This window comes from Corvus brachyrhynchos, unplaced genomic scaffold (genome assembly GCF_000691975.1).
Source record: "Corvus brachyrhynchos isolate BGI_N302 unplaced genomic scaffold, ASM69197v1 scaffold10, whole genome shotgun sequence".
In the NCBI taxonomy this organism is placed as follows: Eukaryota; Metazoa; Chordata; class Aves; order Passeriformes; family Corvidae; genus Corvus; species Corvus brachyrhynchos.
The window spans coordinates 1,874,185-1,899,063 of record NW_008236180.1 but is presented as its reverse complement, the minus strand read 5'-3'; the positions used below and the strand labels follow the sequence as shown (position 1 = coordinate 1,899,063).

Below are 24,879 nucleotides of genomic sequence, written 5' to 3'. Positions count from 1 at the left end.
GCTGTCATGGCGACTCCCAATAATGTTACTCCCAGCAACTGCAGCTGGTGGCCCATCTCGGCGCTGGAGAACAACGCGGGGAAATCCACGGAGAGGGAAGAAAATCACGACCCGACAGACCCCGCTCTCAAATCCCAGGACAGACTGGTTTTGTACCACTGGACCCAGTCGTTCAGCTCACAAAAGGTAAAGAAAACAATCGCTCGGCCGGGTTCCCGGGCGAGAATCGCCTCCAGTTCCCAGGGCATCCCCTTGCTTCGGGAGGATGGATGCACTCGGGGGAGAGCGAGGGTCTCGGCCCCGAGGCTGGCCGGGGCAGCAGCGTGTGGCCAGGCAGATCTTTGTACCTTTTAACAGCATCTGCCTGGGGAGGGATGGGGATTGGGATAGGGATGGGGATGGGGATGAGGATGGGGGGGCTCAGCCAAATCTTGCCTTTGCTTTGGGATCACGGCTTGCATCGGGAGCCGCCTCGGCTTTGTGCTCGCTCCCAGCCCCACACTGGCGTGGCCGGGAGCGCAGACAAAGGCAGAGCCGGGCCCGGGACCACCCTGCTGCTGCGAGAGGGGAGGCAGCCCCGAGCCAGGCTGGTGCCCGGGAGAGGATCCCGGACCCCAGCACGCAGCGATGATTCACCCCTGACACTGCAGCAGTGCCCTGGAAATTCTATTCCCGGGGTGCCCCAGCAAGAAATCCCGTTTTCCAGACAACAGTAAATGCTCATTTTGCAGCACAGCAGCTGAGTAGCAAACCCAACCTTCTCCCCCGGCCCTAAACCCCGCATCACTCGTAAGCCATTAATACCATATGGAGAACGGGCTATTCGGAGGGCTGGGTGGCGGAACACCAAGTTCCCCGGTGCCAGGGCCTCCCCGAGCTCCACAGCCCGGAGGGAAGGCCGGGGCAGAGATGCCCGTTCCTGCGTGCAGACACAAAGGAGGGAGGATGCCCAATGCAGCAGGGTGGCTGCACATGGTCCGCCCGCAGCACGGGACTGACGGGCTCCGGATCCGCACTGGCGGGGGATGCTCGTGCCCGGCTCCCCGCGGCACCCCGCGCTTGCTGTTATTTTTTGTCTCGCTCGTTTGGCCGCCGGCAGAAGGGAGGGAGCGGTTGAGGCACTTCTTGTACAGGGTTTCCTACAATCGACCTCACTCTGCGGGGCAGGACACAGGGCAGGGGATAGGGCAGGGGACACACAGAGCCACCGCACCTGCTGGCACCGGCACTGTGACAGGCTTTGTTTTGAAGTCACTTGCATGGAAAGAGCACTTGCTGGTGTGATGGACATCGCAGGGTGGGGAACAATGGAGGCTCCTCAGGACCCCCACGCACAGGGGTTTTGCTCGGAGCAGGCTACAGACAAAGCTTTTCCTGTTCTGCCCCGGGAGCTGCTTGGAACCACCCTCCATGGGCACAGGGCTGTTTGTGGGAGGGATTCTCAGTCCCAGCAGGACGTGGCCTTGTCTGCAAAGGGATTTTTGGAGTTTTACACAAGATGACACCCATGCTCCCGGTGTAGAGAGCACCTGGGGGGGGGGGTCCAGGAATGTTTCATCACCCCTGTCTAGCATCCCACTTTGGGGCGCTGGCAGGGGCTCCCCTTGCCCTCAGGCACTGGGTACCCTGGGCTGCCTCATGCCCAGCAGCTGCCTCCTGCCAGGCCTTCAGCCTCAGCTCCTGATAGCAGAACAGGGAAGCACAGGGAGCTTGGGGCTGGTTACCTCAGGTGGTACTGGCTGATGTTTATTTATCAGCTGGGAGGAAAAGGCCAGGAGTGAGTTGAGGGACCCAGGCTTTCTCTTGTTTGACTTTAAAAGAAAAAATTAATTTGCCATTCCTGTGAATAATTAATGACTAATTCCCTGGGAACTCTGAAATACTCACAGAAATGCTTATATATGTTAAATTGTATTTATAGCTGCTGCTAGTCAGATGAAAACAAGTACTTTTCCCTCATTCAGTGGTTCTGTAAATCATGGCTTTCTCACATCCCCTGTGGGGTTTTTTTTTCATGTCTGACATACTTAGTTCATAATAGTCAGGTTTTATAACCCAGAAGCCTAAAATGCCATCCCTGAGTGCATATTCAACACCGGCTCATGCACAGAGCAGAGCAGCAAGATCAGCCCTGAGGGCTGGTGATTGGGGTGGGGATGGGGATGGTGATGATGGCCCACATCCAGTCCCATTCCTGCCTCCTCCTGCCCCTCTGCAAGGGTGGACTCATCTTTCCCACCCCTGAGATGTGTGGGTCCCACCCCGCAGTGCTGCTTGCTGGCCCAGGGCTGAAAGAGGGCAGTGGCAGGGGAAGGGGGAGGCAGAAGGTTTGACGCAAGAGGTGTGAAGGTGCTGGGTGGTGCCCTCGAGCTGATGTCATCATGGAGGAGGAGGAGGAATGCTGTACAGGGTCACAGTGGCTACCTGAAACTTCCCATGGAACAGAACCTTCTCCCTGCTCAAAATGTGCTCAAAAAGCCAAAGTCCACTCATGAGAGTGGGACATACCTGAGTCAGCATCCAGGTCTCCTTCAGCCAGGCAGCAGGACTCATTGGGTGCACGTGTAAGGCATAACATTGCTGCAGCCTCTGCTGCCTCCTCTTCCTCCTTTTCTTCCTCAGGTATGTGCTGGGCTATGCTGGGATCCACAGCAGCATCACTCATTCCCCCCAGCTGGGGAGCTCCTGCCTCCCTCCACCCACTGCTGAGGGATTGGCTCTCAGCCCTCCAGCTCCTCTGCCTGTCACACAGGCCACCGGCGACCAGGGAGGATGGTCCATGATTCTGAAAAGACAGGATGGGTTTGGGTATCCCCTCTTTGCTGGGAAAACAAATTCTTTCTTGGCTGCCTGGATTTTGCAGCTGTCCCATGGCAACAGCTGCTTGGCTTCTTGCAGGGCAAGCACATGATCCTGGCATGTCACTGTGCTTAAGCTTTGGGGAAGGGTCTGGGGTGTAACGGGGTAGGGGGGACAGGGGACCAGCTCGGTGCATGGGGCTGAGCCCTTTCCCTGGCTTCTTGCCCCAGGTGCGGTTGGTCATCGCAGAGAAGGGGCTGCCCTGCGAGGAGCGGGACGTCAGCATGCCCCTGATGGAGCACAAGGAGCCCTGGTTCATGCGGCTCAACCTGGGCGAGGAGGTGCCCGTCATCATCCACAGGGACAACATCATCAGTGACTACAACCAGATCATCGACTACATGGAGAAGAACTTCACAGGAGGTAATGCACGGGTGGGGTGTGTCTCGCAGGAAATTCGTGTCTACTCCAGGTGCTGTTTGCTAAATGAATCCACTTTTTCCTTTAAAGTTTTGTCTTCACCCCAGAAGATCAGCAAGCCACCAGCCCTCCCCAGACTTCTATGTTTTCCCATGAAATGGAAGAATTTCCAGCAGAAATCCCCTGCTGGAGGGCTCTGAGGGGTGTGGTAGCTCAGACTCCCCTCTTTCTGTCCTGGAAGTCACACTCCCAAACCTGACAATGTCCCTCAGTCCCCATGGTGCATGGTGGCATCTCACCAGAGTCCCCTCTGGGGCACCGCCCGTGGGAACACTTCTGTACTTTGGCTCTGGGTAATTGTATGAAGGGGCCATAAGGGGCCCTGCTGAGAGAAGGTGGCTTTAAGCCGTGTGCTGCTGCCCCTCTTTCCCCTTCCTCAAGGATTTCTGGGCCCCTGGCCACGGGCAGGGGATCCTGCTGTCCCTGCTGCTGCTGTGCCTCAGAGAAAACAGCCTCTTTAAAGTCAAACAGAGCCAGCAGTGCTGAGGACCATGGGAGGATGATGTGACACAAACCCAGAGGAAGGGACAGCCAGGAGAGGGAAGCTCATATTCCCCCTGGAGCAGGGCTGCAGCCTGTGGCCTGCTGAGCCCGGCACACCAGGATTCCAAGACAGAGCTCAAAGTCAGCTTTGCTCAGCAGCTGCGGTGAGCAGCCTCTCCCCAGCATCTCACACCCCTCATTCCCCCAAACCTGGGGGCTGCCAGGCTGGGCAGGCTTCAAAGCTGAGCAGGGATCTCGGGCTGTGCCATCACAGTGTTCGCCCCAGCATCCATCCCCCTTGCAACAGAGACATCAAAAACATCTCAAAATAGCTCCCGAAGCAAGGGCACCTTGCCAGCTCAGCTGCTGTCCTCTCCCGGCCCCGCCACTGTGCTGCTGCTCCGTGGAGGCACGAAGCTCGCTCACCGGTGGGGCAGCAGGGATGGGTCCATCAGGAGAATCCCACACTGGCAGCAGGTCCTAGGGAATGGCAGCTGCTTTCCTGCCTGGCAGCAGCCCCAGCATCAAGGAGCATCAGGGAGTGTCGGTCCCTGCACCACTTCACCTGGTCTCTGCAAAGGGCAGGTGGTCTGACATATGTGACAACAGGCTGTCCCCAGCAGGAGGGGGACACAGAGCTGCCCGAGCGCTGGGAAACTCCTGTCGTTGAGATTTTCCAGCCAGGTGCAGTTTCTTACCTTTTTGCTGAGAAATGGAGAGGGGAAGCTCCAGGGAAGAGGGCCCAGAGCATCACTCCGTGCTCCATGCTCTGCTCCATCCTATTGCCCACCAATGCAGCTGCCAAAAGCATTATCAGGATGTGGCAGTGCTGATCTGAGGGGGAATCAGCCACCTTGCAGAAATGTGTAGAGTTTGAAAAGGCCTTTACAAGGTATTTTTACTGAGTTACATTTTCCCCTGGGCTGAGAGCATGGCCTTTTTCAGCTGCTAACACACACTGGGGGCCAGCTAGCAGTAAAGGGTGGTGTGTGGAGAGATATTTTCCTTTCCCCAGAATAGCCAATAGGTGCCAATAAGCCACATTTGAGGGTGCTTCTCACTAGAAACCGCTGATGCATTGACCAGGGCAATGTTCCCCCTGGGCCAGTGTGTCCTCCAAGGTCTGCATCCCCTTGCACAGCCCATCACTCCCTGCTATATGCAACAGCAGCCCGTATGTGCAGGTTGCTGTGGCATGTAAAGGCAAGTCAGGCACCATCCCAATGATAAACCTCCCTGGGATGTGCTGAAGGTCGTGGGCTGGTGGCCAGCATGCCACTATTTCATTGTGGTTGCTCCATCTTCCTGCGGGATGGGGCAGTCCCTCTGGATGTGCTGCTCCCAGCCTCAGCCCCAGCCGGTCGGTACTGGCCAGGAGCCCTGTGGAAGGAGCACACAGGCTATAGGTCAGTTATTGTTTTGTTCATCTGGTCACTTTTCTCGGATGGAAAATCCCTGCTTGGAGAGCTAGAGCCCAGGCAACACAGGCAGTGAGCAGCCCATGGACAGGGAGGAGCCACCCAAACCTCCCCTTGCTCAGGGGACAGTGACACTGATGCCCATCGGTGGGAACAACTCTGTGGAGCCTTCCAGCAGGGACAGTCCAGGTCAGAGCCATGAGATTTGCAATACAGGAGGTACCCAAATTTGCCTGGCTCCTATCCAGCCATGGGCACCAGCAGGCACGATAATGGCAAAGCAAGATCCTTGCCAGGTGGGCACTGCCGTGCCTGCAGCCCAGCTCCTGCCACCAGCAGCAGGGCTGGGCAGAGCACAGCTGTCACTTCAGGCCCGGAAATAAGGGGCTGCACTGGTCACATCTGCCAAAGTCCTTCTGCAAATGTGACCTAACTGAGGTGGAGACACCGGCACGTGGAGAGCCCAGTTCTGCAGAGAGGATGTTGGCAGTAGAGTCAGAGTCCCGGTGGTGGATTTACTCACTACCTGTGAACTGCTTTCTGCAACACCATAAAGATTTATGATCCCATAGAAAACTGGACCTGGTGCTCTTGAGGGAGACAAGAGCAACACTTTACTTCTTGTGGTGTCACCTGCTGTGTATTTTGAGCTGAAAGTGTAATAAAAGGCATGTTGCAAACTGCCATCCACAGAAAGTGAATAAAACCCAACAAGGCAGGGAGGAGCGGAGCCAGCCAGGGTGAGGGATGTTCCTGCAGCTGAGACACTGGCTGAGCATGGAGGGAAGGTACACTGGGCTCCTTTGGTCATCTACTCCCATTGCCCATTTGGGGATTTTTAAGGAAGCCCAAGAGAATGAGGTACCTCACTGCCACTGGTGTAAAAACTATATAACTCAGGAGATCCTAAACTCAAATCCCCATCTTTTAGCTCGTTTCTGCAGAGCAGGAAGATTGTTCTCCTATCCTAAGAGATGTGAAATTACAGTGTACAAATCCAGAGGCTGTGGAGACTCAGGGCTGGCTCCATTGACTCCAGGGATGGGTTTGCCCATCTCTGGGCATGGGCTGGCTGCACTCCTGGCCAGGATGGGCATCAGGGAGGGAGAGGGCAGAGCATGAGCTACAGATTTGAGTGAATGCTCTGCCTCAGCCAGCCCTGCCCAGAGGTATCTCAGCAGGATTGCACACTGCTGTCCAGAGCGGGCTAAGGAGCCACTAACAAGCGCTTGAGCCCTCCCAGGTCCTGCTAACACGTTTCCCTTTGCCCTGGCAGAAAACGTCACGCAGCTGATCCCCGAGCCGGGCAGCCTGCTGCACTCGCGGGTGCTGCAGTACCGGGAGCTGCTGGACTCGCTCCCCATGGACGCCTACACGCACGGCTGCATCCTGCACCCCGAGCTCACCACCGACTCCATGATCCCAAAGTACGCCACCACTGAGATCCGCAGTAAGTCGCCTTTCCAGCGGAGCTGCCCAGAGCTCCCCAGCTCCTTTAGGCTCGGTGTGGCTCCTCAGCCCAGCCAGGCACTGTGCTCCTGCTGCTCATCTCGCCTTTCTACCAAAGCAGGCAGGGACACAGCTGGGAAATGGCAAAGCACAGCCGATCTGGGAACTGCAGGCATCCTATAGAGGCTTCCTAACTCAGGGGGTGTCTGGGCTCCCATGGGCCATGCACTCTTCTCCTCAGCTCTTTCTGGGGCACAGGAATTTGCCCCTCTCCCTGCAGTAACTCTAAGGGCATAGGTGGGAGAGTGCAGCCAGATTGAGTTGCAGGCAGTGGATGAATCGGCATAAGTCTGTGTACCTGACCTTCAAGTGCTCATGAAACATTGACAATGCTTAATATAACTGAATGGCAGGGATTGCTCCTGGAGAGAATTCCTTGCCAGAAAAGCGACCTTGTCGGGAGGGTATTGGCATGTCCCAGGTCTCTCCCTTCCTTTAGGCTCTGGCCCCAGGCTGAGCCCCTAGATAACACTGTTCCCACCCCCATCCCTTCGGTTGCCTGGGTCCCAGATGGTCCTGCTGAGGTGGGATGCACTTGTGCACAAAGAGAAATAGGCAGTTCCTGAGGTGCAGCTGCTGGTCTGCCCTGCCTCTGCTGACACCCATCACAGACAGCTTTCCTCATGTCACCAAGTGTCACCTCCACCCCCAGACCTTGGGCTGATGCAGGCCAGAGCCCTTCCCCTCCCCAAAGGGTGCTGCTGTGATGGCTTCAGCCCCTGTCTGCCTCACATCGCCTCCCCAGCACTCTGCCAAGGTCCCTTGCTTATCTCTTTGTCCAAACCTCCTCACTGGTGGCATTTTCCCCAAGCCATTGGAGGGGTATGAACAGGTCCTTCCTCCCAAGCACATCTTCTGCACCCAGGCAATGGCTCAGCTGCCCTGTTCAGTGGGTGCTGAGGGAAACTGATGTCATTGTGTCCCGAGGAGAGGGTGAACCAAGGTTCCAGGCTCTCCCAAGGGGAACAGTGGAATGAAATCGGGATGATATCCAGATTTCTATCTGAGTTGCAGCCCCAGGAGAGCTGGTTGGCAGCCTTAGCAAGCACAAGCTCAGGGCAGAAAACAGGGAAATTCAGCATTTTATGGCAGTGTACAGCCTGCTGCTGGCTCCCACCCCAGCCAGCCCTGGCACCTCCTGCACCAGCACACCGGCAGAGCCAAGGCCTCCCTTGTTGGAGGGAACACGGAAGGAAAGACAGGTGGTCCCTGGCAGGAAGACATTAGCCCAACTTTGGGTAATTTATGCCTTCCCTTAGGTGTTACTCTGCCTCTAGTATTCTTTTCTTCCTTTCACCCTGCTCCTTTCCCTTTGTTAGCTCCTTTGCACAAAGCCCTTCCCGTCCTCCCTAGGCCCTGAGAGGCAGAAGGGTGAGCATCTCTGCCATGCTCATGGTGGGCATCCCTGGACACCAAGCCAGGGCGGGGCAGCTCCACCCAGGAGGGGGCATCCCCTCCTGTGCCACACTGCTCTGAATGTACACCCAAGTGTGGGCAGGCAGCTCGGACATCCCAAAGGTTCAACCTGCTGGGGATGGAGCTCAGGGGTTATGGGCAAGCTCAGGGGTGTTCTTAAAACAGTAAGCAACAGACAGAACTTCCAGCAGCTCTAATATGAATCCAGGAGGGAAAATGAAAAGCTGAAACTCCCCCTGAAACTCCCAGGCTGGGACTTACCACAGGGAGAGGGATCGGCCACACCCCAGAGCCAGCACTGCCCTGTGGATGGGATGGCTGATGGAGCCACCTGCTCTCAGATGTGGCAGCAGAGGAGTAGCAAGCCATGAATTTGGCCCATTTTAGCTCTCTGGGGTCTTTTTTCTTGGTGCTACAGCAATATTTTGACTGCAGGACGAAGTGCTTTGCTATCAGACACAGATCATCCCAGCCCCTCTGTCTCCCTCCAGGACATTTAGCTAACGCCACCACGGATCTGATGAAGCTGGACCATGAAGAGGAGCCACAGCTGTCTGAGCCTTACCTCTCCAAGCAGAAGAAGCTCATGGTGAGTGGGTCAAAGTCACACACATCTCTGGTGTTGGGGGGACATGACCCACAGACCTGCCGTAGGCACCTGATGCCTTGTGTCCCTGCATCCATCCATTCCCCATCCTAACCCTGCTCTCTACCCAGGCCAAGATCCTGGAGCATGATAATGTGAACTACTTGAAGAAGATCCTTGGAGAGCTTGGGATGGTGCTAGACCAGATTGAGGCTGAGCTGGAGAAAAGAAAATTGGAGTACCAAGGTAGGCACCGGGCTGTGTTTATGGGGTGTTTTTCCACACGAGGCTGAGGTGTAACACCAGAAACAGCCAAAAGCTTTGTACCCGATGAACAACTCCCATGGAACAACCACTGGTGGGTTTGGGGCTGCCACTGGGCTCTCCTGGTTTTGGGTACACTGATGTTGTTGCAGCCATGGTCTTACTAACCTCTGGCAAACCACCCCTGCACCCTTTGTCACAGGGGGTAGCAGGATCCCTGTCCTCATGGGTCCTCTTTGGGAGCCCCAAAGTCATCACAGGGTGATGGCAGGTCCCCTCTACTACAGCAAGGGGCTGACAACAACCGATGCTCTGTCTGGTTTAGGAGGGAACAGATTGGGAACAGTGCACCATGAGGAGCACTGGCTGCTGAAAGTGCAGGGATGGGAACATATGCTGCAGCCAAGCCCCCTCACATCACCAGGCTGTGACACATCCCAGTGGAGCATGGGCAGGGAAACCCAGGAATGTGAGGGGCCCTGGAGGGGAGAGCCTTTCTAGAACCTGCGTCAAATGCCAGCAGGCAAGAGAGAGGGACACCGGCCACCCCTGACATCAAACACGCGGTGCTGGGAGCCTGGCAGGCAGGGGTGCCTGGGCAAAGCTGGGCAGTGCTTGTCCCCCCATCACCCTTGGATGACGCTGTCCTTCCTCCTCTCTTCCCCACTGCAGGCAGGGCTCAGAGCCCCAGCCCCAGGAGGGCTGGCAGCTGCCAGCGCCGCAGTGCCAGATCCAGAGCAGAGCCCAGACACAGTTAATCAGGGGATGGTCCCACAGCTGCCCCTGCCCTCGGGGCTGGCCTTGCCTGTGGGGAGCCGTGCGTCACTCTCGGGGCCACACTGGAGGTGTCAAGGTCAGGCCCTGGAGGGCATCAGGCTGGGGATTTACCAAGAGCCCTGATGCGCTCACAGTGGCATTCTGCCTTGCCCTAATTTTCTCAAACACCCTCATTAACTGCTGTGAGGGGTGGCACAGCAGAATTTAGCCTAATGAGGTGCCCTGGAGGACATCCCAGGTGCCTGGAGCACAGGGATGGCTGCTGCTGCTGCTATTGCCAGCACACAGGTGCTCCAATGCCTTCAGTCCTTGTTTGCTGCTCCTGCCCTCTGCTCCAGAACCCCGAACTCCCACACCGTGCTCATGGCCAGGTCAGGATCTCAGCAGTGGGCATGATCACCACTTTGGCAACTTCCCAGGAGCTGCAGTGCAGCAGCTCTACTCCCACGCAGCCCAGGCTGCTGGCGATGCAGGAGGGAAGAGGGTGAGAGGTGCCGCAGGAACGCCAGGACCCCCCTGCCACAGGCACCCCATTGAGCTGGGACAGGCTGATCCGAGCTGGGGCTGCTCTGGATGAAAGGAGAAGAGTTGCCTTTGCCTGTGCTCCCACCCCACTCTGTGCTGGGCAGGGGTGCAAGGGGCTGGGGCAGCCCATATCCAGGCCCAGACCTCAGCAGAGGTGCAAGCCCAGAGCCAGGAGGAACAGGGGTGGATCACAGCTCTCTCCCGAAGTCCCACCCTCACATGTGCTTTCTCCTTTCACCTGCAGCAGTACCTGGGAGTGAGGCAGCTGCCTCAGTCCTGCTCCCCTCACCTCTTAGCAGAAGCACCCACAAGCTCCCCACCACACCCAAGAAGCTCTAGCTGCAGCACCCCCACAAGTCATTAGTCACTGAAAATATTTATTGACTAATTAGGCACAGGCAATCTGTCCACTCGGGCAGTGCCTCCAGCAGGATTAGGCAGGCTGCCAAGCAGCTACAAATGAGGGCTGCTAATTACCCCTAATTGCCCTGGCCTGATCCTGCAGGCAGCCCTGCAGCACCAGTGCCTGCTCTGGGATGCTGTACTGGGGCCTCTCTTCTCTTTCCTGGTATAATAGCCACAGGACAATGAAGAGCCCCAGAATTAGGAATTAGGAGCAAAGCTGACTGAGGGTGGATTTTTGTGTCCCTTCTGATTTTGTTACCTGCACCTTCTTTCATGTCCCTCAGCTCCATCCCAGCCCTGCTCCTCGGTATTGAAAGGGCGCTGGGCGAGTGCTTAACAACATCCTGGCCTGAAAATGCTTTTTCCAGCCTAAAAGCAGCTTGCTTTATTTTTGGATGTCTCTCTGGTGGGGTCATTTCCAGGATCACCTATTATCAGGGGCTGTCAATCCTTCGATGTCTTTCTTCATATCCTGTGCTCACATTGAGCTCTGTCTCCCCCAAAAGCCTGGCTCTTGGCACAGATGTGCTGCCAGTTTAGGTGTTCTGGAGCAGAGTCCCTGGTACAGGAGAGAGAACAAAGGCAGAACCTCCCCAGCAGCACACAAGGGAGAGCAGCCAGGCCATCTAGCAAATGGTTTTGATTCCTGAGGATTTCTCACATCCCTAAAATAGGACAAGTTGACGTGACACTCCTGAAGCAGCTCCGGGTGCAGCCAAGGGCAAACACTGCTGCTCTCCCCGAGCACTGACACAGCAGAAGGGGTCACTACACTGCATCTTCCTAAGTGGGACAAAGGGCTCTTTTCCTGGGTACAGGAGGATGCCATCTCCTGCTGCTCTTGACTTGGGGAAGAGGCAGCAGAGCCACTTTGCAGCCAGTGATTTGTATATTCACAGGGGTTATAAATTACCATCTTACATTCCCAGCTTCTCACACCCCATACCCTCCGTCCCATAACCTGGTAGATGGGGTCTGAGCTCCTGGCCCATCAAAGAGCTGGGAAAAAACCATCCCAGATCTAATACAAATGCTCCAGTCTGTGCAGACCTTTTGAGCAAAGCTTTAGGTGCTCACACAAGGGATTCTTACCTTTGCTCTGTCTCTTCTCTCTCCAGGGCAGAAGTGTGAACTTTGGCTCTGCGGATGTGTCTTTACTTTGGCCGATGTCTTGTTAGGAGCCACCCTGCACCGCCTCAAGTTTCTGGGACTCTCTAAGAAATACTGGGAAGATGGCAGCAGACCCAACCTACAGTCCTTCTTTGACAGGATACAGAAACGCTTCGCCTTCAGGAAAGTTTTGGGAGACATACATACCACGCTCCTCTCTGCAGTGGTACCCAATGCCTTCAGGCTGGTCAAGCGGAAACCTCCCTCCTTCCTTGGAGCCTCCTTCCTGATGGGATCTCTGGGGGGAATGGGATATTTTGCTTATTGGTACTTAAAGAAAAAATACATCTAGTGCAGACTGCTTGGTGTTTAGTTTGGTGTCTCTGTGCTGTGTGAAATTATGATGAAGCCTCAGTAACTGTAATGAAATTTGAAGCAAGGTAATGAATAATTATATTGTTTAATGTAACATTCCATAGTCTAGAAGTAGAAACCTATACTGCAAGGAAATAAGACAACAACAACAACAACAACAAAAGCATCAACTTGTAAATGCCTTTTTTAGGTTTAAGTATTCAACTCCAGCGAGAGGCTCAAGGGTTCACGGGCTCAGCCGTGCCCACCGGGAAGCGGCACTGCCTCCAGCACCAGCCAGCTCCAGTGGGAGAGACAGGAATCCCAGGAGGCTTCCCGACACCCAAGTTGACTAATGGGACTTGGATTCTTGATCCTGTACATTTGTTTTTCCAAACTGTTCACTGGCCACATTTCACACATGCAGGTAGTGGGGACTTTCTTCTTCTAGAAGGTGTTGTGTTGTTGTGCTCAGAGGCTTTCCTGGGAGCAGGGTGCAGTAGCTGGTCACAGTCAAGGTGGATTTCTGTTCTTCAAGTATCCATTTAAAAAATTATTTTCATTAAAAGGAATATTTTTTATTGAGCTGCTCTTAGAATGTATCCACTTTCTACGTCTGGTTTTGGTGGGCTTTTTTTTTAAAGAATTTAATGTCTGTCTTTAACTGCCGCACTTTTTTCTTGAGATAAATCATTTTGACTTCCATCCTGAATTCTGGCACATGAAGGACATTATTGTTTTAAGCCTTTTTGGCTCTGTCTCTTGAGTTTTCTTTCACGGATTTGCAAAGCATCTTTCACCAACTGAGCATATTTGGACTCTGAAAAAGTACAACCATTTTCAGAACTTTTCAGCACTTTCCTGAAGGTGCTTTGGCTTTCTTCCATCCGGGGCTCTTTTCTGTCATTTCCTCGCTGTGTGTTTTCTTAGGGACACTTTGCACAGAATCACATTGATGACTTTCTTGTGCCTTTTGCATGCTGGAAAGAATAACGGGCCTCACTGCTACTCATGCTTTGGAAACTGAGATTCTCAATAAACCATATGGGAGGAGTAATGGCTTCGCATCTCTAAATGTGTTCCACATCCTTCTGGTCCTAGTGCAAGGCATGCCCGAGGGCAGTGGGATGTGCAGGTGGTTTGTGCTTTGGCCCATGTACTGCATTGGTATAAAACTTGCATGGAAATTATACGTATTCCTCTTCCAAGCACTAATTTCTGTAAGCACTCAGCCTGCTGGCTTTCCAGGCACTCCAGTGATCCCTGTGAGCCATGCTGCATCTCGGGGCTTGGGAACGTATGCCAAGTGTGGCTGAAAGAATAGGACTTGCATTTGCCTCTGATTCAAAAGTTATCTTTATGTGCTTGAAAGCAGCAAGCTTTCCCCAGGAGCTTTTGGTACAACCTGGCAGCCATAGAACTGGGAATATTTAGCAGGAATTACCAGGGATAAGCATGGAGAGAGTGCAAAAGGCACACATTTATACAGTGCTTTCCATAAGGCTGGCCTGACAGACTTCTGGAATACAACAGGCTCTGTAGAGCTGCAGAGGCTCTGTGTCATCTCGTTACCTCCCTGTGGTTAGGGCCACACTTAAAATTGGTGTGTGGGAACCCAAATCCACCACCTGCACGTGCATACCTTGTTCCTGCAGCTGAGGCTGCTGAGTGACACCTTGCAGACACACGTTCTCTCAAATACATTCAGTATTTGCTTCGTGGAATCAGTGACTTCAGAAGAAATAGTTCTTTTCCTTCTGTTTGGAGAGGGAGGGCGGTTGGGTGCCCTGACCTCCTCCTTTCGCTGAATCTGAAAGGTGTAAGAAAATGAACTGTGGGTCATCCTCTCTTTGGTCAATTAGCTGGTGATGAACCCCCCTGAAAGATTTATAAAGATACACCAACATGAAACCCTTACCAGGATTTCATCCTTTTACCTTTGTTTGTCCTACACACACACTCGCTGGTGATTTCCAAAAGCTGATAAAATGCAGAAATCTGGTGTAGAAAAGAACATTAACAGGGTCCAAGGCCACGAAACCCAGAGGGAAGGAGAGCAAATACTTCCTCCATTCCTAGGATTTCAGCCCAACAATGAGGCAGAGGGAAGCTGCTTAGCAAGCCTGCTGCTGGTTACTTTGCTCCTTGATTTTATTTATTTTTGTACTTCAAACCACAGAATAAATTTAAAGTCATGGTGCAAATCAGACCTCTAAACACTGGAGAAAATAAATGTGTGTTTTGCTTGGAGCACACTGTTGAAATGCAACTGTTACAAGGAAGCCAGACAGGTCCAGTAGCTGGAGCAAGGCACGAACAAGAGCTGTCATCAGTGTTGCACTGTGGGCTGCTGGGGAGCCACAGATGCTGTACTGGTGGATTTTGTACAGGTTCTCAGCTAGATACAGTCAATAATAAGCCTTTGCTCTGCACCAAATTTAAAAAAAAAAAAAAAAAAGGGCAAAAATTGGTGCCACTCCCTGTCACCAAGCCTTGTTTTCCTGCCCTTGTAATGAAAAAGTACCAGGACTTTGCTCCAGGGAAAAGCAATCAGCGAGAGTGATAAAAGACAATTACTGTGGCAGGCAGGGGCTGGATTGATGTTCGACATCCCACGGAACAAATGTCAGAGCCCCGATCAATCCAGATTAGCCCGTTGCTGTAAGCAGCCCTGTGGTGATTACAGGCTGGCATCATAAAAAGTTGCTCTTGCTCCGACGGATCTCAGCCTGATCAGACCTTTTCTGCTCCAGTTCCACTGCAAAGGGGAACCCACTGTACAACCTGGTCATGAGCCAGGCACTGGCCCCATGTTCACTGCCCAGGGCATGTTCTGTACACAGAAACATGAAAATGATGGCAAAAATCTGTTTTCTCACTCCGGGACTTTATGCTTTGCTCTCAGCAAGGTGTGGGGTAACAGCAGCGCCCAAGGGGAAAGGCAGCAAGGTGAGGCACCTCAGAGGTGCTATTTTATATTTTAGACAAGAGGAAATGGCTCCTGCTGCATCCGGCACCCAGCATTTCTGTGTACCTGACCCAACCCCGGCCAGGGTCCTTCTTTACTCGAGATGTATTTATTTACCCAAGCAAATTTTTATCCTTTGAAATCCCTGAGTTTTAGAGACAAATGTGCTTTAAGGCACCTCGGTGCTTTAAAATCTGTATCTGTGCTGAAGTGTGGAACTTCTCATTATCAGAGGCATGAAAATCACAGGCTTTATGTCAAGTCCAAGCACCCCTGAGATGCAGGTTCATGACAGAGTCTCTCCCTCCTGCCTCCCAAGCCTCCTGTTTAACGGGCTCCCAGTGGTCACATTTGCAGAGCTGCAGCTTCTGAAATCTTTTTATTCCTACAGGATTTGCTCAAAAGACTCAGTTATGAAAATTGAAAACGTACACGTCAGCCTTACTGCTGGCTGGCAGCATTTTCCTTTGCTTGGCAAGGGATGGAGGAGACCTCTCCATGCAGAATAAAGGATTTCAACACCAAGCTGGCCAGAGGACAGGGAACACACCACAGAGCCTCTCACAACTTGCCAAAGAAATTGAGATCAAGAGCTGCCTAAGAATATCTATTTGGTGACCATTTGGTGGCCCCGTCAGAATTTATTTGCCGAGTGTTCCTCTGTTTTTGAATGAAAAAACCATCCTTACCACCCAGCTGCAATTTCGGAATTCAGGCTACAGAGGGAAGAGGGGAGGTGTAAGAGCTGCTCCTTCCTTCCTTTCTGCTGTGAAAGTAAATGAAGGATTTCCTCACAAAACACCAAACAGAAAATATTAAAGCTTGTGAAAATATTTAACATCAGGTTGTGTTTGGTGGCATTCACTGCCATCATAAGGATCAAAGCCAAAACTGCCCAGACTGGATCCACAATGCAGGCAATGACAGCAACTAAATCCCTCAGGTTGCTGAAAGATATATGGGATAATATGAATATGGTATTTTGAGATGGCCAGGGATAATATAAAATATGATAATATGAAATTAAAAACAAAAACCCCAAAGTAACAGGATGTACAACCAAAGAGCTGACTATTGTAACCCCAAACCTGCAATTTCCTGTGGCATTGCTGAGGAAAATAGGGCCATTTCCATTCACAGCAAAGCTGCTGTTGTTACAGAAGTCTGTAGAAAAGCTCCTTCTGCCATGGTGGGACAGAATAAAATCCCCAGTTCAGCAGCAGTGCCCAGGGAAAAGTTCAAATCCACAGGTGTGCATGAGATTGAAAACATCTGTGTATGCAGTGAACAGGAACAGATCTTGTATCCTTGAAAGATTTCCTAAAGCATGGCCTCAGTGGCCAAATTGCAGGTGTTTCAGACCCAGCCATTTGTAATTCTAAATCTAAGGTTATGAGCAGTAATGAAAACACACAGGAACTTGGATTCTCTGATAAAGCACATTCATGACAAACACATTTCCTGGTTTTCCCCTGGTGCTGATCCCCAAATGTGCCCAAAGGACATTTCACTATCGTCTTTCATTCTCCTTTTAGCTCGCTTTCCTCTGGAGGATTAAACAGAGAGAAAACAGCCTGCACTGAACAGCTCCCAGTGGAAGCAGGAATAGCAGCTATGCCATAAATAATGAGGATGAAGAATTGCTCTGTCAGAACACAGGTGTCCATCACTGCAGCAGTACCTGTGTGCTGCTTGCCAGGCTCTACCTGCAGAGAGCAGATTATTTCCATTTCCTTTTCACTTTGGTGCTGAAGAGCTTCAACAAGCAAAATGTCAACCTCCACCCACTTCTCAGGAGCTCACAGCATTTTTTCTTCCTTTTTGTTCCCTCTGCACAATGATCTACTTTCAGCCCCTTTTTTCTTTACCCCTCTCTGCTGTCCTACCCCTTTCCTCCCTCCTGGACTCCCTGGTGTCCCTCTCCTGTCACAGGGAGCAGGCAATGCGTGACCATCTCCCAGAGACGCTCCTGTTGTCAGGAGTCCCTGGGTTGTCGAGCTCTGCATCAGTGAACACATCACCTCCCATTCCCCCTGTCTGAGGAATAACTGCTAAGAAAGGAAGGAGATGGAATCTTGCTAAAAACTTCTTAACGAACAGCACAGATCAATGACTTCTAAAACATTCCTTTAAAAATAACACCATCCATCCCCCTACTTGCATTGCCTCCCCTTCTCAGCCCTTTCCTACCAGCACCTCATCTCTCCTGTGACCTAAATCCTTTTTAGCTCCAGAAGAGTTATCCAAATAAAGCTACTTTGCAATCAGAACAGAGTGTAAGCAGGTTTGAGGGTGCTGTGTAATGCTGCAGGCAGTTCTTGACACAGAACCAAGTATCCTGCACAGTTAAGTGCTGTTTTGCACACACTCTTTACATCACAAGGTCATGGCACTCCACCGCCAGCCTCCTGAACACTCTTCTATTTTTGCTTACCAGAAGCAATTTCTTTCCATTCTGTGACCTTGGATCCAAGCACTACCCAACAGCAATCGTTTTTTTTCTTGGACACAAGAAAAAAACCTCTGAAAACAACAAAGAAAAACCCCCAGTGAGCAAAATAAACTAAAAAACCCCAGCACGATTTTTTCTCCTAACTTTCAAATCATGACAATCAACAGAAAAAACCCATATATTCTTAAAAACTTCAAACATCTATCACTCCCATTTTTCTAAAAACTGAATCAGGTCAGGCTGTGACAAAGCTGAAGCAACAGAGCTGTGCTCTAGAGTGACACGGTACCAAGCCCACACCACATCTGTGCTCGCTCCCATCACCTGCAAAACCTGCAGAGTGCAGGCCCAGGGTGCCATTCCCAACAGCACAATCCTGCTAGGTGTGGGAACAACAATTCACACATTTGGATACGGCCAACAGGCTCTGTGGGCTGAGCATCATCCTTATTTTCCACTCCTTTAGCACAGCTTTCTCCATCACAGTCGACTGTTCTGAGGCACAGCCTATTTAGCTGAATTTTCCCCGGCGATGAATCACGACTTAAGCCTGTCCCAGCTACGTTAAGCCTGTCCCAGCTAGGTTAAGCCTTTCCCAGCTAGGTTAAGCCTTTCCCAGCTACGTTAAGCCTGTCCCAGCTACGTTAAGCCTGTCCCAGCTACGTTAAGCCTGTCCCAGCTAGGTTAAGCCTTTCCCAGCTAGGTTAAGCCTTTCCCAGCTAGGTTAAGCCTGTCCCAGCTACGGTCACACCACGTGTGACCTCTCAGTGCAGTCCCCGTGAGATGGGAAGGCTCTGCAGGCAGGGCAGGACCCAGGGAAGGCATTTCAGAAGAGCTGACATTTACACTGAGGATATGCCTAGTTCCTGCTCTGACATCAACCATGACTGAGGGAATACACAGCCCAGACCTGCAAAATTAACCCAGACTGGACATGGGAAAAGGCTTCGGAGATGTGAGAAAAAAGTAATCGTTTGTATTTATTCTTGTTCCGCATTTTCCTTTCTTCAGCCTTCACCACTGGGGGGGATCCTCAGTTCTGCCACAGATCCCCTGCCACTGGACACATTGCCAGGAAGAGCACAACAGTGAAAGGGCATTTTTCCAAGTGCTGCTTTCCCATGATACCCAACACTCCTGAAAGACTGGTAAAGCTCTTCCCCTACTGCTTATTTCCTGTGCCATGTTATAGTCCCAAAGCTTTACAGAGAAGTTATGTGGCTCGTTACAAGCACATGGCATTGCCTCTGTTTTGTGATGGACAGGGGGTAGTTTAAAAAAAATAACATTTCAGATGAAATATTACATAATTGCCTGAGATTTCATGGACTGCACTCAACCTTGATGGCCATTTCCATCTCTGCTTTTCCAGCTTGTAAACTTCATGCTCTGATTCCATATTTCATTTAATCACTAAGGCACCCTTCCCATATCCAAATTAATAATTTCCTGCTAAGCACCTGGGTGAAAGTACCCTTCACTGAAGTGAGTGCCTGCTCCCCAAGAGAAGGACAAAGGTAACTCTCCTAATGCATCGAGCTCTGCTGTCACATCACCTCTTTCCTTCCTGGAGCTCAAGCACATCAGGTGCAGTTCTGCTCCAATAAATAAACCACGTGCTTTTCTTCAGGTTTTCCACCAGTACAGTGACAGAGCAGCTCTGTTTAACAACAGTTAAACATCAGTTCAGAGTCACAACAGCCTTTTTGTATCTATTAATTACTTTCATCTTAAGCTTTGCAAAATACCTCAAAGAAGGGAAGGCAAAATACTGAGAGAGAGCACGCATCCAGCAGAGGTAAAGAGCATTTATTACTAATCTGTGCTCCAGGAGGAGAGATGAAGCTATGAAAAGAAATAATTCTAGGAAACAGGTTTCTGAGCAAAAGGAGATAGCACAGGGTGATCAAAGAGCTGGAAAAGGCCTATTGCAGAGAAGCTGCAAGGAGCTACTTTAAGCTACAGTGGAAAAATCAGATAATATTTCATGAAGTGACCATAGATTTGTGTTCACAACTAAAGACTGATTTTCCAAAATATTTAAAATATCTCAGCACTTTGTTCCATTAAAGTGCGCCTCAGGGCATAGCTGGGTGTTTCTCACTTTGCCACCAATTGCCACACACGAAAACAGAAAACAGGATTCTTTTTTTGCAGCCACCCACAACCCAAGTTTCAGCACACACACATAAATTGGGAAACCAGGACTATCATTTAGCACCAGTGAAGCATTCATGGATCACATTTGCTTAGAACAAACTTGGAGGAACAATCAAACCCTGGGTTCAGACATGTTTAAAGTCTGAGCTGCTCACATGGCTCTTATGAAAGACCTCAACTTTCCTGTTCGCCTGATCTCGCCTCCAGTGACGCAAACATTTGAAAGAGTCCCAGGTAAGTGAAGAGTGAAATGAATCCTAAGGCAGTTTTCCTTCCCACTGTTCTACCTGTTCCCAGCAGAGGAAAATGTTCAAGGCACCAAGACCTGCCCTGGCCACAGCAGTCAGGCCAAATGCTGCTTCTGTGAAAGAACCATTAAACATTAAACAGGGCCCACAAAATAGGCCAAACACAGGCAATGATAAATTAACAGACAGATGTTGAAATATGTGAAGTATTGGAGGCAAAAATTCCCTAGCTAATTCTAGAGACAGAAAGACAGCTCTGTGAGAACAACAGGAATACTTTAACGCAGAAAAGCAAAAAAACTCCACCCCAACACATGAAACAAACCAGTAACACCTGTTGAGAGCTGATTTGTGCCTTTGGCAAAGGATACCAAATCCAGCTGCTCCCAGCACTTTTTCTCTTTGGCTGCAAATCTGTTGTGGAGAGGCTGCAATTTTTATTTTAATGATAAAAGTGTATTTGGGAGAGAAAAGGAAGTCAGATAAATGTGATGGCAAATATGAGAATGAAAAAATTTGCAACCTTTAGTTTCCAGCTGAAGTACAAGGAAGCAGATTCCTACTCTGGAGTAGAGTCAAAAAGCACAAGTAAAGCTCTGGAGCACAAGGGAATTGTGCACCAAGAGCTGGCCCATGGTGTCTGGGTACTGAGAAAGACACCAAGATTTCCAAACTCCCAAGCAGTATCAGCCCATGGGAATTTCCCCACACATTTCAGTGGATTAGGCTTCCCCTCTGCTGCAATAAACCAACATCCATGTCCACAAAATGAACTGCTTGGTGTAACAGGCACACATTGGGAAACTTGCTTTAGTCAGCCATGGCTTTTGTTTTGTTTTCTTTCTAAAACCCTACACTCCTGAGAACCTGTGCTCTGTTAACCCTTTCAAACAGTGCAGAACCTTCAGTGCCAGTTTGATCACACAAATTCTGGGGTCTGGATCGTCCAGGGAAGTGAAGATTAACAATGGCATCTTTACAGACATGAGGAACAGATTCTCAAAGACACAAACACTGATAAAAGTTTTCAAATGTTTTTCATTGTTTAAATAAGACAATAACTGTATCCTAACTTATTTCCATTTAAAAAAATAATCTGCATGACACTGGTTAAAGTGGACAGAAATATCCACAGTGATTGCACAAAACATTTGTGAAAATGAACATCATTTCAGCAAGTCAGTTGGTTTAAGTAAACAACATTTCCTGTTCCAAGGGCTTGTCTATACAGCAAAGTTACATAAAGATAACCTAAAATAGAACCTTAATGAAATTAATCATAAAACCTTCTGGGTATATAATCCTTTTTCATGGTGAAAGTGGCTTGCGGTCTAGCTTAGCTCTGTTGGGAGCAGGCTTAAATTACATCAAAAGAGTGTCTGCAAATAAATTTGCATTGTTTAAACAAATTTAGTTAAACCCAATATGAGTTAATCAGTGCAATTTTCAAAGAGTCAGCTTAAAAGGCAATTTAATATAAAACCAAGAGCAGCTTGACAGAAAATACATAACCCCCTGGACAGCTTCTTTCTGAGAGGTGATTTGTTCTAAGGACACACAACTCCCACCTGCCACCAAATTCAGTGGAAATTCCAGTGAATTTAGCTCTCCTTAGAGGCAGACCAGAGCGTGGAGCTAACACTGCTGTAGGAATTGCAAATGCTTCCACTCTCTTGCTGGAAGAGAGATGTTGAGATGGCAAAATGTGCCAGGATTGATCTGTGGAGAATCCCACCCTGTATCCAGAAAAAGTCACCTTGGAGTCTGAGCGACCCCACTGTAGGGTCAGTGGAGGTGACCCACAGCCTTGCCCACAGACCCTCCTGGCTGTCCTGTCATCACTGTCAAACACACTTCGTGCAACTGCATCATGAATGAACCTTTATGAAATAATAAAAAGCTTTTTGAGATAAAACCTATGCTAAACATCTGACTGATAACGATGAGCAAACCCATCTCACCCCTATTCATTATCTCATAGCAGGGTTTTATTCAGTAGTGGGTTTCCAGCCACATCAAAAGTGGCCACAGCTTTATGTGCAATCAAAATTAAATAGCTTATTGGTATTGCAAGAATAAATATTGCTTCAAGCACATTCTGCTTTGCAGCTCCCAGGATAAACAATGCATTTCACTCATTATCAAGCAGACTATTTGGGAAATAGCGGGATAAGCTAGCTTGTTCTGAACACCAGAATTCCACTGTTGTTCTTGTTGAACTTGTGAACAAACCCAAGGAATTTGTTGTTGCAAAGTGTGCAATGGATTAGATTTTTAAAAAATTAAAATCTCAATCCTCATACTAGACTTTTTAGCAAAACAGAAAGGAGTTTGGGTTTTTTAGTGTCAAGAATAAAATGACAAAATATTATTACATCTACTTTACCTAAGGAGAAAGTTAAGGCTTGTTTTTTCAAGAGTTTCCTTTTCGGAGGCAGGCATGAATTTAAAGTCACAGTCTGCTTAAGACATTGCATCTCAGATTACTCTCTGTTGCAAAAGGTGCAGGCAGTAATGAGGCATTTCTAGCAAGATAGTGTTTTTAACACTTGAGAACGTGCGATGTTCCAGTTTCACAACAGAACTGCTTTCACAAGAATTGATATTTTTGCAATGCTTAGCAGCACTGTGATTATTAGAGCTTTCCCATAAGGCAATACAAATAGGAACATTGAAAAAAGCATGAGGTTTGGATCATCCACAATATCTCGACATAATTCAAAAAGGAAGAGGGAGAATTAACTGAGATAAACCACGCTCCCAAACATCAAAGGCCTCTTTTAGCCTTGGGTCTGCTTCTCCATTCATTAGTAAGAGAAAGAGATTCAGCTTCTGATTTCTCTGCTGATAATGCCAGTTGTCAGCTCCTAAACAAGAGCAGACCTCTTCCAACACCAATGTTTTTTCTTCTCCCAGGGAAGAAGCTCATTACCACCTGCCAGCCAATGGCTAGTACAGATCTGGTTTCCTCCAACCCATCACCTTGTTCCTTACAGTGGAAATACAGTAACCATTTCTACATTCAACTACTCCAGTACTGAAAGCAAAATCCCAAACATTTCAAACCTTCTTTTATCTGCTATAGCTGTATTTCTTTGAACTCAAAGATATATTTGGAAGAGGTAGTCCAGGAGAAAAGGGCTTTAAATACCAAAATCTGTATGTCCCATACCAAGCTGACAGACCTATCAGCACACCGAGAAGCTTTTGGCTGAAGTCATGGAAATACAGCGCAGTACAGAGGAACATGAACACCCAGATCACGGTGAGGGAACACAGGGAAACAAACAGGACGTTGACCACCACACGCAGCTTGGAGCTGTGGTCCATGGACAGCGCTTCCAGCACAGCCACCTCCTCCAGGATCATCATGGCACAGTACGAGAGCAGGAAGCAGTGCCCCGAGATGTCGAAGCCGTTCCAGACGCCGCTGTCCTGGCGGCACTCCCGCTTGGAGGCGTAGAGCCGGCGGGGCTGGCCGGGTTTGCCCTGGATGGAGCACTCCCCGGTGAGGTTCTCCACGTACACGAAGAGCTCGGTGCACAGGTACCACACGGCCGTGCCCACCAGCAGCGCGCTCAGGCGCCGCAGCACCAGCAGCGCGCTCTTGGTGCGGCCGTACCGGAACTGCCTCCGGGCCAGCTGGTACGTGGTGAGGGCGATGAAGGGCAGCAGCAGCCACAGCGTCCAAGCCCAGGCCACCTTCACGAAGTATCTGGCAGAGGAAAGGCAGAGGAGACACAAGCACGTGTGAGACGCCACAGCAATGGGGCAAGTGGTGGAGTGCTCAAGGTCAGTGTTCGGAACCATCTAAATTAGACACTTGTGCCCTCCCCTCAAAATACAGCTTAGCTACTGTCTTAACTCTCTTCCCAGTACTTCCCTCAAGCCCAAAACCCGAATACTTCCTTAGGCAGGTACTTGTTCCCAAGGCAGCATTCCCTGGGACCCAGAGCTCTCATTCATTGCAGCACACTTGCAGCTCAGTTTTGCAATCACTTATAGCCTACAAACCAGCTCAACTCTGCCCTACTCAAAATGCAGCTGCAAAGATTGTATTTTTAGCTTGCTACCCTGGCCACAGTAACCCCTTCTCTGATTCTTCCACCATCTCAATTATCCTTGCTTACAAAGCCTTTCACAACCTCAACCTCTTAAGATAGCCAGAAGGACTGGCTCTTTCCCCTGATCAGCCTGTGAAGCTTTTCCTCTCTCATGTCCTTCTAAATAAATGAAGCAGCACAATGTGCCTGTTCCTTTACTGTCCTTTCAATTCATTAAAGCCTTCTTTTGGCATACAGAAATCCTTCCATCTCTAAATTCACTCTCTGCCCTGAAAACTTCTGCTGTCACGCCCATAAAATCTTGAAAATCAGCTGACGATGTGCTGATATCTTGTTTAACAGAAGACAGTATCATGTAACTAGTTCTCTTTTCAAATCTTAAAACTAGAGCATGTGTAAGTGATTTTATTAATGAGTTAAGGAGGCCACAGTCCAGGATCTTGTTTCTCCCATCAGCACCTTCCAGTGGAGCTTGCTTCCAATCAGCTGGTGGGAGAGGTGAAGCCCCTTTGTTACCCAGAGTCCAGTTAGAAAACAGAGAACTGAATTCTGCTCCATGGCTGAGCTATGGCCAGACACACACAGTCATCATTTAATCCCCACCTGAGCATCAAAGGCCAAGCCAAACCAGTCTAGAGTTCTGCACCTTCCTTATGACCCCAAAAAACCTGTCAGGGCCTTGCCCAGGATTTTGAGTACCTCCTTCACTCTTTAATTTTACAGGAGAATTGATGCCTGCGTGGCAACTACAGAGGCTACCATGGAATAGTAATTGAAAATAAACCTCCCATTTTATTTAAAATGCAAAAAAGGCCACCAAGGTTACTGCTGACAAACCAGGAGGCAAGGAATTTGTAGGGA

At 50.0% G+C, this 24,879-nt stretch overlaps 2 protein-coding genes across 2 annotated transcripts; one reads left to right on the top strand and one right to left on the bottom strand.

The window, feature by feature from the left end:
- Window positions 1-6: 6 nt before the first annotated feature.
- GDAP1L1 (ganglioside induced differentiation associated protein 1 like 1) lies at window positions 7-13,183 on the top strand. Its single transcript, XM_008633865.1, has 6 exons — window positions 7-186; window positions 3,030-3,222; window positions 6,457-6,630; window positions 8,597-8,694; window positions 8,823-8,937; window positions 11,781-13,183. Exons 1-6 carry the CDS (start codon window positions 7-9, stop codon window positions 12,122-12,124), a joined length of 1,104 nt encoding a protein of 367 aa, XP_008632087.1. The 3' UTR covers window positions 12,125-13,183.
- Window positions 13,184-20,972: 7,789 nt separating this feature from the next.
- FITM2 (fat storage inducing transmembrane protein 2) lies at window positions 20,973-24,873 on the bottom strand. Its single transcript, XM_017733019.1, has one exon. It carries the CDS (start codon window positions 23,762-23,764, stop codon window positions 23,027-23,029), a length of 738 nt encoding a protein of 245 aa, XP_017588508.1. The 5' UTR covers window positions 23,765-24,873; the 3' UTR covers window positions 20,973-23,026.
- Between the last annotated feature and the right edge of the window lie 6 nt (window positions 24,874-24,879).

What these genes read in the sequence shown, in the direction of transcription:
- GDAP1L1 (XM_008633865.1), top strand. Translation starts at nt 7, where the DNA reads ATGGCGACTCCCAATAATGTTACTCCCAGCAACTGCAGCTGGTGGCCC. An exon ending in CGCCACCACTGAGATCCGCA is followed by an intron (nt 6,631 to 8,596) that starts GTAAGTCGCCTT and finishes GTCTCCCTCCAG; the next exon opens with GACATTTAGCTAACGCCACC. An exon ending in CCAAGCAGAAGAAGCTCATG is followed by an intron (nt 8,695 to 8,822) that starts GTGAGTGGGTCA and finishes CTCTCTACCCAG; the next exon opens with GCCAAGATCCTGGAGCATGA.
- FITM2 (XM_017733019.1), bottom strand. Translation starts at nt 23,764, where the DNA reads ATGGTTCCGAACACTGACCTTGAGCACTCCACCACTTGCCCCATTGCT.